Below are 13,878 nucleotides of genomic sequence, written 5' to 3' on the forward strand. Positions count from 1 at the left end.
TCCCAAAGGGCACTCCATGCGGCCATTCAAGCCAGGCTCCTGGGCAGAGGCACTCAGCTTTGCTCACTGTGGACTGGGAAATCCACTGCCCTGTCTCATGGCCGGTGCTGGCCTCTGCTGCCGCCACCACTTCTCCACACACGGCTCTTAGATGTGCCCTGCTTGTGGCTATTGTTTCTTGGCAGTGGTGAGATTTTTCCATGCCTGCTTCTGAGATGGCTCCCCTTACACCCAGCAGAACAGCAGAACTGACCAATCCCATATTAGAGCCCCGCGCGCCTTATTTGCATGTGTCCACCAGTCACTTGATGGGAATTTAAAAGGCTATGGATAGAGGAGCCCTAGCAAGGACCTCAACCGTGCCACCTACAGGGTCACATACTATGTGTGGGCATTTTCTCACAGGCACCCGACAAGGACAGCAGCCTTGGAAAGCAAACGCTGCGCTTATTCTGACTTTCAGAGGAAAGATACTAAGAGGCAGAGGGAACGTGTGTTGTCCAAGCTCACGAGTGTGGTAAGCGGAGCCGGGGCCTGGGTGCAGGGAGTCTGGCTGGCGAGCCCATGTTCCTAACTCGGAGCCCTTTTGCCTCTCACCCAAGGAGCAAAATAAGCATCTGCTGCAGTGAATGAAAAAGCAAGTTTGGGGGCACGTTTGACGGAATCTAATGTTCAAAACACGGTTTTGTGGCATCCTCTGGATTCCTCCTCAAACCACTTTAAACGTACAACGTCCCACGGTAGCATGTTGAAAACCACCCATTACCCATGACGGACAGGCATCTGGCATACTCACTAGATCCAGATATATTCAGGACTTTGCATTCTTCGATGCTGGCGTCACTGTCAAAATATATTTTGATCTTGCCACTGTGAGCTCTATTGTCATAGGTTATCTGGAGACAGAGGTATGGAGAGGTCAGAACCCAGTATTGACAGCAACTGTTGCTTAAAAATAGACATTTTTACACCATCCAAACAGCTTGCTGCCCCAAAGCATTATGCAGATTAAATGTCTCATCGGATGATTTCTTCACAATTTTCTTTTATGAATGAAGAATGGATACCCATTGCAAAGGGTCAGCACACCAAGTTCTGCTAAAGCCATGACTTCATCTCTCTGCTGCAGAAAATGCTAAAACAAGACACCAGCTCCAGATCCAAGATGCTGGTTTCACCCAGGTGGACAAGAGAGCGCAGTGACAGCAAGGGTCACCAAATGAAATTCAAAAGCATTTGCTTCCAGGTAGGCCTTTGGGTGTCAAACTCCAGGGCTTCACTAGCGGGAAACTACTGCTCTGTTTGTTTCAACAGCTACATGCAATGGTCTCAGAAACAACAGAGACTGCTGCAAAGAGCCGTGTTCAATTTAAGGTTTCCAAATGCCCCCAAATCTTCCACATTACTTGTCGACCAAGTAAAGCTTGTCAGTGATTTATGTCAAAGAGTGTTGGGGGTGAACACATTATGAAATAAAAAGAGAAAGTGCAGGCAGAAATGCTTGGGGGAGCTCAATGACTAGGTCATCGGTGGTCAAGCCAACTGCGCCCGAGTGTCCTTGGACATACAGCACATTCTGGGTGCTCACCAATACAATCAAGCCAGAAGTTCACATCTAAACCAGGCAGCTCTCGTGTCTCCACCTGTACCCTAGGATGAAACCTCCAGTACCCTGGACGCTCAAGATCTCTCATGCCCCAAGGGGACGTTCCAATGTAGTCTCTCAAGCCGGTATCACCTTGACACAGAAAGCAGCAGCCCACATACCCCAAATCCACTGCCTTCCCGTCGATTCCCACTCTTGGCAGCCAACCCCATGGGACACTAAGTAGAACCGCCCCATGGGGAGGGGGGTGTTCTTGGCTGTAATCATTATGGAAGCAGATCACCAGGCCTTTCTTCTGTTTGCCACCGGGTGGGTTCCAACCATCAACCTTCCGGTTAGTGTTCAAATGCCACCCAGAAAGCATCTTACAGCAAACAGAAAAGGAACATATGAAAGCTGGTGGTTAAAACCCTGCCCCTCGTCTACCTCCATCCTGGTCCATCCAGATCTGTCCCACTCCTTTTGTGACCTCATGCTGATCTTGGCTGATGTGGGTGTTTATTTCCCTAGGAGCCCTGGTGGTGGTGTGGGTGACACACGGTAAGGTCAGCTGTTCAAACCTACCAGCTGCTCCAAGGGAGAAAGACGAGGCATTCTGCTCCCATAAAGAAAGCCATAGGGGCAGGCTGCTCGTTGTTGATGAGCTGGCACTGATTCGATGGCTCTTAACCACCACAGCAGCAATGCATGAAGCTTCACCTAACGGAGAAGGCAGCTCACTCCACAGAGTGAACAGTCTCTTGCACTGGGCACAGCCTCTTCCAAAACAAAAACCAAGCCCAAGCCAAACCTACTGCCATCAGCTGTCTCACAGAGGGTTTCCCAAACTGCGCCTCTGCATGAGCAGATGGCCCCAGCTTTCTTCACCAACCGATCGTCATCAGCCCCCACCCTCCCCGGAGTGCGCCCAGAGCTCCAGCTCCACAAATACTTACTGCTTGTTTGCAAAAACCTCCCTTTCACAATGAGAGACATTATTAATATGGAAAACGGTTTGGCAAGTTTTTTGTTTTTTAACAGATGATGAGAGTGGTCAGTAGAAACCAATTTTGAAAACTCCTCTTTCAATCCAGAAATCTCGTGATGCCACGCTGGGAAGGCAGAGCTCCAGGTCGCTGTCACTGTGCACTGTCCCGGCGCTGAAGCATCCGCGAAGCCATGGCCACAGGACTGCACCCCAGTCCATCCTCGTGGTGGCTTCCATTACCCTATGGCTCCACAAAAAGCAAGAAGAGCGAGTCGAAGATGGCCAAATAAAACAAAGACATTTACCCTATTCTGAAAGACATAGCAGTCAGGTAACTCTCGGGACTGGACCGTCTGTAGGTCAATGCCTTTGAGATGAAAGGAGATTTCAACTTGCAAGAGCCTGAAAAAAAAAAAAACACAACTGAACCCATCAGGAGGTACTGAATGGCCACGGTCCATCCCACCCCTCTCCCTCGGGATGGGCAGTGGTCAGCTGACTTACCGATAGAATTCCAGAGTGAAGAATGAGGAGTTCTTCCAGTCCTGAGGGTTCCCAGAGAGGGTCTGCAGGTCTAAGTGAATACAACCTGGAGCAAAGAAAGAGCACTCAGGTCACAGAGCAGAAAGAGCACTCACCTCCGGGTGAGAGTTTCTGGCGAGGACAGATGTAGAAACCAGCAGGCAAAAGCCCACGAGAGGCCGGAGGCACACACGTCGCTGTAAAGCTTCTCCACGCAGGATGCTTGTTCGTTACCAACAGAAACACTCTCCCTTTACAGTCACTGTGCGCCACCTGCTTGAGAAGAATGGCCACCACGTGCCCCGCGGCGTGAAAGTGACTGACACACACCGGCTACTCCGCAAACATGGCAAAATGGCAGAGGTAGAGAGTCACGATGGCCGATGGCTGGGTTAAGCAGAGGACACAGCAGTCAGAGGGCGTACCTCTGTGGGGCTTCTGCACTTTGCTGGGCAAAGAAAGAAGACGTAACAAAAGCTAAGCGAGGATTTCACCTTTCCGAGAAGCACTGTGGCGGCAGCGTACAGTGAGCAGAGCACGTCTGCGGGGCAGCCCGGCCTTCACGCGGCAAAGGGTCAGAAGAGGGCTTCGGGGGGATGAGATTTGAGTGGGACTAAGTATAAATCCGGAGAGTGCTCAGCGTAGAAAAGCAAAACCGAAATGCAAAGACTGCCAGGAAAGCAAAAGGCTGGCTTGTCCAAGAAACAGAGCAGCAGGGAGGGTGTCGGGAGCTTGAGACAGCAGGTTGGCAGCGCTCCTGCGGGGACTTGTGGATGTCAATTCCTGGTGAAATAGAGAATTGTGTGTGTGTGTGTGTGTGTGTGTGTTCTGCACCAAGGAGTGACGTGATCCAACTGCTGTGTGTAAAACTGCTAGCTCCAGGAGCAAGGCAGGGAGCAGAGGCGAGACCAGGAGCAGAGAGGAGAGGCTAAGCAAGGAGACAGTGACCCGGACCTATGGTGGGCACAGAGGAATGAAGGGCGGGGTTGGGGCCTAAGAAACTGGGATTAATATGGTTGATCTGAAATGCTGGTGCCCCTTTCTCAGGGGTCACCCGATTCATAACAGTAGCAAAATGACAGTAATGAAGTAGCAATGAAAATAATTTCATGGTTGGGGGGGTCACCACAACCTGAGGACCTGTCCTAAAAGGTCGCAGCACTGGGAAGGTTGAGAACCACTGCTTTAGGTAAATCTGCTGCACAAGACCTTTTCCAAGTAATGAAAGGCACGGACGTTACTTTGAGGACTGCACTGCGCCTGACCAAGCCTGGGCATTTTCTGTTGCCGCACATGCCTGCGAAAGTTAGTTGGATACTGCTAAAGACCAGAGAAGGCTCGGTGCATTTCCCTTGTGGTGCTGGAGAGGGAGGAACAGTGAAAGCGCACGGACTGCTTAGAGAACTAAGCCATCAGTCGTGGAAGAAGCCGGCCAGAGCGCTCCGAAGAGGCAAGCGTGCCAAGCCTCCGTCTTCTGCAGTTCGCATGTGTTGTCAGGAGAGACCAGTCGCCGGGAAGGACTTCATGCTTGGTACCGTGGAGGGGCATCAGAAAGAGGAAGGCCTTCAGGGAGATGAGGGACGCGGTGCCTGGACCACGGGCTCGGACATCGGAACACTTGAGAGGATGGCACAGGACGGGCCGCGTTTCCCTCTGCCGCACACGGGCTGCTGGGCGGCAGCTAACGAGGATGGAAACAGCGTGTGTGTGGCGCCGACGAACAACGGACGGGTCACCACGCATCACTAAAGCAACAAACCAAGGAACCCACCAAGCCCTTCGCTGCACAGATGGGCGACCTGGAGAGCACAGCTCTGAACGAAGCGGGTCACACACAGAAGCACAAACACTGCATGGGGCCACGAACAAACGTTTGCACACCCAACAGACTTAAGGGCTGCCCCCGGGAGAGGGCACTACCAGGAAAGAACAGGAAGGAAGCAACACGCTGGAGCAGGGTGGCAAGAGGTGGTGCCCACACGCGATGTGGCTCTTCGCGTGTGTACGTGTCGCTCTGGAGTAAAAGTGAAGTAAAACCACAAAAAGCCCTATCACAGGTCCATGTAAAGCATAGTATTCAAATAACAGTGATTTCACTGGTTTGTAAAAAGAAGTATATGACTCTCGAATGGTTTTTCAATTGCTATGAGAGACAGGATTGTCTTGAGTCTCAGAGGTTGGCGGACCCTGGGCTTGAGGGTTGAAGGGGAAGGGAGCTCATAATCCACGAGAGGAAAAAGAAGTCAAAGGAGCGGGGAGGAGACAACTTGGGGGGGGGGGAGGTGCAGCTTAAACTCTTTTTTTAAAAAACATTTTACTAGGGACTCATACAACTCTTATCACAATCCATACATATACATATATCAATTGTGTAAAGCACATCTGTACATTCTTTGCCCTCATCGTTTTCAAAGCATTGAAAATGCTTAAGCCCTCTGCATCAGGTCCTCTTTTTTCTCCCCCTCCCTCCTCGCTCTCCCTTTCCTCATGAGCCCTTGATAATTTATAAATTATTATTTTGTCATATCTTTCCCTGTCTGGCGTCTTCCTTCACCCATTTTCTGTTGTCTGTCCCCCAAGGAGGAGGTCATATGTAGATCCTTGTAATCAGTTCCCTCTTTCCACCCCACCCTCCCTCCACCCTCCCAGCATCACCCCTCACATCCCTGGTCTTGAAGGTATCATCCGCCCTGGATTCCCTGTGCCTCCAGATCCTGCAGCTTAAACTCTTGACTACAAAATCGATTATCTGAAATGTAAACCCCCACCCTAATTAACAATTTTTAAAATTGTGAAACCAACAACCCAGGTTGGGCCGGGGTGGTGAGGGGGTGGGTGAGAGAACATGGAAGGTCTGAGTTGTTCTGTTTGGAATCTGTTCAACTTCCTAGTGGAGCTGCCGAGCCCACAGTGAACAGAAGAGAAGTCTTGTGCCAATGAGGGGCCCTGGGTGCACAGCAGGTTAGTCTTTGGGTCTCATCCCAAACCCAAAAGTCACTAACCTGAGCCCACCAGATGCCCTTTGAGAGAAAGATGTGGCAGTCTGCTCCCATAACGACTGACAGACTCCAAAACCCAGTGGGACATTTCTAGTCTGCCCGACAGGATCACCACGAGTCTACCTAGACTGGCTTTTTGGTTGGAGCCCAGGGGAGAATTCAAGTTAGCCATAGAACTGGCTGCATCATTAGCATACCGGCTCCAGAGGAGGAGGTGGGTCCCCAGAAGCTGACAGGGAGCTGTGTCAGGCCCCCACAGCTGTTTGGGACCCGGTTGAGGTTTGCTGGTGTGAATGAACAGAAGCCGCTAGGTCTGGTGGTGTATCTTAGATTCAGAGAGAGATGGCAGCATTTCTGTTTGTGGATTTTCACTATCTGTAGAACTCTTTTCCTCCTAAAAATCGATGTGGTCACACTCTGTGTTGATCTGTTTGAAACTATGTTGCTGTGGGGTGCCACCCAGGCAGTCTGCACCCACAGCGGCCCCTGCACAGCAAAACGAACACTGCCCAGACCTCGCAGCTCTGCTCACGCCCGAGCCCACGGCGGCAGTCACTGTGTCCGTCCGTCTTGTCAAGGCCGCTGGCCCTCTCCTTAACCAAGCATGAAGTCCTTCTCCAGGCACGGGTCTCTCCTGACAACATGGCCCACAGTACGTGAGGGGAAGGAAGTCTCACCATCCTGGCCTCCAAGGAGCGTCCTGGCTGTGCTTCTTCCGAGACAGGTTTGCTTGTGCTTTGGCAGTCGTGGCACTTTCAATATTCAATGAAATTCTGGCCGCGCTTAACGTAACGAGGCACTGGACTCGTGGAAGGCCTCTAGTCCTGACACCGCAGTCACGGGTGCAGATGCAGCTCAACACCTGGTGGCAGCAGAGCCACAGAACTGAGACAGAGAAACAAGGAGGCAGCAAACCTCTTCAAACGGAGCACAGCCTCACGAGCCGTGTAAGGCCGAAGGCTCCAGAAAATGAAAAAAACAAACAGCCTTATTGGAGACAAAGGAAGAGTGGGTAAATGAGCCCTTTTCAAACCGCGGGGAAACGATGAGATGAGAATAATATCTTACGTAAGTTCAGACAATCTAAAAGGATAAAATCATAAGACTTTTAAAAATGTGCTAAGAAAAGAAAACACTATTAGAATTCAAGTCAAATGTTCTAAGAAATAGGGGAGAGGTGTGGGGAGAACGGGAGGAAGGGGAAACCGATTGCAAGACTGAGGTATTGACGCATTAATACACACACGAGGATGAACAGAAACGTGGGTGAAGGGAACAGCGGTTGGTGTAAGATATGAAAACAATAATTTATAAAGGGGCCACAAGTGGGTAGGGAAAAAAGAGGAGGTGATACCAAGGGCTCAAATTGAAGTAAATGTTTAGAAAATAATGATGGTGACATAGGTACCAATATGCTTGATACAATTGATATATGGAATGTTATAAGAGCTGGGTGTTAGTCTGGGTAGACTAGAGAAACAAACTCATAGACACACTCACATGTCTATAAAAAGAGGTTTATATATAAGACCAATTGATATAAAGAAAATATCCCAGCCCAGTCCAGATAAAGTTAAAGTCCATAAGTCCGATATTAGCCCATACGTCCAATAACAATCTATAAAGTCCTCTTCTAACTCACAAAACACATGCAATGACAATGAATGCAGGACCATCACAGGCCAGTGGACAGAAAGTCTTTGGATCCAGCAGCGTTGTAAGCATCTCAATGCTGGCAGGGGTCTCCATGTGGCTCCAGCACCCAGGGCTGCATCAGGGTCAGTCCATGTGGCTTTTCCTCAGGGATATCTCACAGGGAGTCAGCCTTTTCAGTAGAGAGTCTCCAAGGGAGTGAGCAGAGAGAGTGTGTCTTCACCTCCAAGGCAAAGAGTTTTCCCAGAATCCTCAGGGGAAGGCCATGCCCACACAGAGGCCTCACTGGTTATGACCCAAGTGACAGACTAGACTCCACCCCTTCACTCTTAATCCTCTCAAGTCCCAAATTGACACCAGATTATGTAACTACCACAAGCTATAAGAGTCCCCAATAAAATGATTTTTAAAAAATCGAATAGGAGGGGAAAATGTTGTAAAACAAATATTTTTTAACACAATTCACAAACAAGTTCTGCAGGGCAATGCATTATTTGACGTGGCTCTTATCTTCTATTTACAGTTTCCACAACACCCATCAAACAACTTTTCCCTGACGGGTCTGGGTAAGGCGGTGGCTGGAGATTCTGAATGCATGATACGACTCAGCTGTGAATGACTGACATCCTACTAGGTGTAAATAAGCCATCTCAGGTGCATGAGGGGGGACTCTCACTACCAGCAAGAGCCAGGAGTGGAGCGAGTCCTCTGGACCCTGAGATCCCTGTGTGGTGAACCCCCTTGATCCAGGAGAGTGTTGACACGAGAGGTGTGGCAGAGGAGTGGCAACAGCAGAATCAGGAGCCAGAGTATGAGACTGAGCGGTGGACTTCCCGCCCACAGAGCAAGTAAAGCTGAGTACTTTGCAGCAGAAGGCTGGCTTGTGGAGTGGGTGCCTCTGGGCCCTTAATTCTGGGAGCCGGGTTTGCTGACCGGTGGAGCTGAGAGCCTTTGGGCTGAGGCTTACCGAAGCAGGTGCCTCTGGGCACTTAAGTCAGGCAGCTGGGTTTGTTGACCAACAGAGCTGGCGCTGAGTGGCATGCCCTTTTGGCATTTATTAGCAGCTCTGAAAGAACTTTGTAACATGTCCTGACTGAAAAACTTGTGTCCTGAGTTTTTCCACCTGAATCGTAACCTGATAACTTCTATTACGAACCCATCAGCATCCTCGTGGTCTGCGCGTTCTGTGCGGCCACTGCAATGAGCCTCGCTGAGAAACAAGTGCCGTGGGAGACATAGCACCATCCCAGTGAGGCTGAGCTACAAAGCTACCGTCCTTTGGGCAGGGATAGGAGGGTACTGCCATAGCAGCAGTCTAGGAAACACTCAGCTTGACCTGCACGGAAGTTGTGCTAACTACGAACCCACTGTGAAGCCAGGGCTTCAGGCAGATCTCTGCCTTCAGTGCACTGAGAGGTCATCTGCTAGCTAGTACAGATAACGCAAAGTTCATATGAGTTTTAATTTGGAACTGAACAAACAAACCAAATGTGAGATCAAGTTCAACTCGCAGGAACCCTGTAGACAGGGCAGAGCTTCCCCATATGGTGTCTGCGGTGATAAATCTTTAAGGAAGCACTCTGCGGTATCTTTCTCCCTTGGAGCAGCTGGTGCTTTTGAACTACTGACCTTCCAGTTAGCAGCCGGGCACTTTAACCACTGCACCAGGAGTCTCCTTTTAGTTTGACCCAAACCCACTGCTGGAGCCAATCCAGGCTCTGTGACCCTATGGGACTGGGGAGAATTGCTTCAGGGTTTTGAGGCTGCAGATCTTCATAAGAGTAGACTGCCATCATGTTTCTTGCTTGAAGCAGCTGGTAGGTTCAAATCACCAACGTTTTGGCTATAAATTTTAAGCTTCAAGTGCAAAAATAAGGTCTGAGGTAGTTAATTATGCCAACCTGGCCGATAAACACATGTGGGGTTAATTAAAGGGCGAAGGGATAAATGGTTCGGTGATCCTCCCCTTTCTAGCTCTCAGGTCTCTTGCTTTCTGATGGTCAGACCAGGATGCAGCTGCCTTAGCCAGTACCCAGCTTCAGCTGGCAAGGCTCACTTCCTGCAAGACATCCCTGAGAAGTCACATGGACCTACCCCGACACAGCCCTGGGTGTTGGAGCACCTGTGTGGAGACCCTGCCAGTGCTGAGATGCTTACACATTCACTGACTGGGCTTTCCTCCTGCAGTCGGCATCGTCATCGCATCTGCTTTGTGAGATGGAGGAGGACTTTGTGGATTGGTGTTGGACATATGGGCTAATGTTGGACTTGTGGGCTTGGGCAGCACTGGGTTGGGATGTTTTCTTGATGCGCACTTAACCTTTATATAAAACTCTCTCTCATACATGCATTTCTGTGGACTTGTTTCTCTAAAGTACCCAGACTCACACAAGGTCAAACTGAATTCCTCTCTCTATTATCTGAAGGCTTCCTTGACTAAGAGAAGAAAATCTAACATCTAGTACTGTTTTTAAAGTACTATTTATATGTTTTGCGGTAGTTATATAATCTGTTGTGAATATGAGAAGATTATGAGTGAAAGGGTAGAGTCTAGGGTAGAGTCTAGCCTGACAATCACTGTATAACTAATGAGGCCTCTGTGTGGGCTCGGCCTTCCCCTGAGGATTCTGGGAACTCCTGTATTCCTTCCTGGAGGGAGGAGAGACTCTACTCACTCCCTGAGAGACATTGCAGCTGACAAGACCAATGGAACTACACTAGTGCCCTGAGCTGGACAAGCCACATGGAGAACCCTGCCAATGCTGAGATGCCTACAATGTCACTGGATCCACAAGACTTCCCACCCACTGGCCTGTGATCTTCCTGCACTGGGCATCACTGCATGTGTTTTGAGAATCAGAAAAGGACTTTATAGATTGGCTATTATCGGACTTATGGACTTGATCTGAACTGGGCTGGGATGTTTTTTCAATATTCAATTGCTCTTTTACATAAAGCTCTTTCTTATACACATATGAGTGTCTATGAATTTGTTTCTGCAGTCCACCCAAATTAACACGTTTTGAATGGATAGGACAAAAGATTCTCTTTGACAAGTTATATTTAATAAGTTAAGGAATACAGTTAACCTGGTAAGCAGTCTCTTTTGAAGTCAACAATCAAGTGCTCTCCATTGATTAGAAACGAGTCCATACTCTTAAAGGAAATGAAAAGGGCACCATGGTCCCACAGTCAGGAAATCAAAACAGCTTTCTGGCATTGCCTGTCAAACCTATCCGCCTTTATTGACTTTGGCCACATTTCCTTCAGTGACCTTTAAAAAAAAATCAAGATAAACCATGTATGAATCACTGGAAACACATCCAAACCTAGTTGCCTCTTTTTAAGAGGACAAGAGGCCAATGACTTACCTGAAGTTGAGTGTCACTAGGTAAGCCCTGAGTCCCAGCCACCACAGACTCCCAAACTACCTACAGAGAGAAACAGAGCTGGAGGATTAGCCCCTGTAGGCTGGCTCCCTATTGTAGCAATGGCAGAATATTGAATGTAGGTTGGACTCCTGGAAGAACAAACAAATCTGTCGAAGGAAGGATGGCTAGAATGTTCTTTAGAAGCCAGGACAGGGAGACTTCATCTCACATATTTTGGCTTTGTTATCAAGAGGGACCTGTCTCATGCTTCGTAAGGTAGAGTGTTTGGGGCAGATCCCCAGCAAGTTTCAATGGACACAGTGGCTGCAACAACGGGCTCAAACCAACCAATTGTAAGGATGGCACAGGACTGGGCACTGTTACTTTATGATTGTACAACACAGGGCCACAATGAGTCCACACCAATACCACACGTCAACAACCGCAACAGGCTGGTTAACAAACAGATCACATGATAGCAGAAGCCTCCAGAAGAAGAGCAACAACACCTTCTCACCTAGAACTAAGATGTGCACCTTCCTGGTCTCTGAAAGCAAATGGTGGGGGGCAAACTCTGCATGGGCCCCTGCTGGCTCTGGTTTAGAAGCTGTTGGTGGAGTTAAGTGATGGGACACGTGATCCTGAAGAGAATCTGAGCAGGCAACCTATGGAGACCAAATAAAACCTGTCTACAGGAAGGTGTTCTATTGTGTGAACAAGACTTTTATGAGCAGCTTGCCCTCGGGAGAAAAGCTTGACATTGCTTTATGGACGTTCAAAGGGGGAGAATCTGCCCTATACTACATGGCTAATCATGCATTCCAAACCAAATCTCTTTTCAGCCCTTGGTGACCAAAGGCCCCTACTATAGTTCTACCTGGGCCTTAGAGTTTTTCCTTCTTGAGTTTCCCAGCAGACTAAATAGACTAGAAAGATCTGAGTCAGAAAACCCATGAAGTAACACACCTGTTGCAGATTAAAGGAAGTCACTGGATCTCCACTCAAACGTCTTGTTTTGGAGTTTGGCCAGTAATGGACAGCTTAAGAATCTATTTGCTACTTTTATATTCTGTTAGCTTTTGAAGACACCTCTGGCTCTGCAGACACAGTTCTTGCACAGTGAACGGGTCTCACTGAACTTCCCGCCCAGCCTTCATGCTTTCCCTTGTGATTCATTTTCAATGTGTTCCGGTTTTTATTATTTTCTGCTTTCTTTTGGATTGAGGTTTTCTGTGACTTGTTGCTGGGTTTGGTGTTTCTTTTGGGGTGTGATTTTATGTGAAATCCAGCATAAGTAAATCGTCAGAGACAGTAACTGGAGTAATAGTGTCTTCGGGTTGGCAGGAGAGGTGGTGCGAATGGAGGGCGGTAACAATGAGTATAAAAGCGAGGACACTCTTCCCAAACTGACTTGTGCTAATGATTGCACAACTCTTTAATATAGTCATACCACTGAACTCTATGGTACGTGAATTATGTTACTAACATCAAAAAAAACACATTTTAAGGTCAGATTACAGGAGACATGGCCAAATGAACAGTGTGGCATTTCCACTTTAATGAAATGATTACAAATGTACACCGTGCTGGTAGCATAGTGGGTCAGCAGTTCAAACCTACCAGCTGCTTCCCTGGAGAAAGTTGAATCTGTCCGCTCCTATAACGATGTATCGTCTTGAAAGTCCTACGAAGCAGTCTACTCTGGCCCATAGGCTTGCTATGAATTGAAACAGACTATGCACGAGTGGCTTTGCTAAAACCTCCCCTCAATCTGGGGCTACTTGAGCCTTTACTGGTTCATGCCACCCCAGAACACAGCGCAGCGACTGCCTTGGGCCTGGCAGACCTAAACCAGGTGTTTGTTGGCTGAATGACTGAACTCCAGAGTCTTCAATCAAGCGCTTTTTATTTACATATGGTGTGCCTCTCGGTTCTTAAGAGTAGCAGGAACAATGCTACCTGATCAGCTATAACTTTTGGCCAAGCAATCTTCTAAAAGAAGAAAACGGGCTGCTACTCACCATTCACTTTTGAACATTTACATGTTTCACAAAAAATAAAAACCAGTGTTCAAAGCCACTTTGGATACATTTTTTCTTAATAAACCCTTCCCACACCCACACCCACACCCACACACCCGCCTTATTTTTCCCTTCCAAAGAGTCCAAAGCTTCATGAGAGGAAATGCCTACACAGGAAACACCTGTACCGCCTCAACTCAACCATCCTGAGTGCACTAGAAACGTCCCGGACTGCCCGGGCCCTGCAGCTGCAGACCCGCCCGAGTCAAAGCCCTGGCAGGCAAATGCTAACGTGGCTCCCCCAGAGGGCCAGCTCTCAGAGAAGCAAAGCTGCTGCCAGCACACGGGGCACGTTTGCTCTCCCACAGTGATGACGGCAGCAGGCAATCAAAGAGTCGGTGCATTACCTGTCTCAACGCCACTGTCAATATTCAGTGTCTCGTTGGAAGGAAGCATGGTCCCTTTCTTGTAATGCTGCTTACAGATTTTTAAGCCAACTATATGGTCTTCATTTTCTCCATAACCAAGGGTCCCCAAGGATAAGTTCTTTAGTTGCTGATACTATTAAAAACAGGTAAATAAAAACACGCATGAGCTCTTGAAAATTTGATCAAAAGTTATAGTATATGGGATCTACTTTAAGCTATTTTTAAGTGCTTGTATCGCTAGAACTGCCCATACTAAAGTACAACAAATTCATTTTCAGACTGTATAGAAACACACCAATTCCCAGAACTCA

General features: G+C 48.4%; 1 protein-coding gene across 2 annotated transcripts in view; it reads right to left on the minus strand.

Moving 5' to 3' along the window:
• The window catches only part of MCOLN2 (mucolipin TRP cation channel 2), a 72,984-nt gene that overhangs the window by 25,765 nt on the left and 33,341 nt on the right, over positions 1–13,878 (minus strand). For both annotated transcript variants that reach the window (XM_075557763.1, XM_075557756.1), the window contains 4 exons: positions 13,547–13,700; positions 3,078–3,162; positions 2,879–2,975; positions 797–896 (listed from right to left, as the gene is read on the minus strand). In XM_075557763.1, the coding sequence (XP_075413878.1) occupies positions 797–896; positions 2,879–2,975; positions 3,078–3,162; positions 13,547–13,700 (436 nt within the window). The remainder of the gene's footprint in view (positions 1–796; positions 897–2,878; positions 2,976–3,077; positions 3,163–13,546; positions 13,701–13,878) is intronic.

The sequence above is a fragment of the Tenrec ecaudatus genome, chromosome 1 (genome assembly GCF_050624435.1).
Source record: "Tenrec ecaudatus isolate mTenEca1 chromosome 1, mTenEca1.hap1, whole genome shotgun sequence".
NCBI lineage: Eukaryota > Metazoa > Chordata > Mammalia > Afrosoricida > Tenrecidae > Tenrec > Tenrec ecaudatus.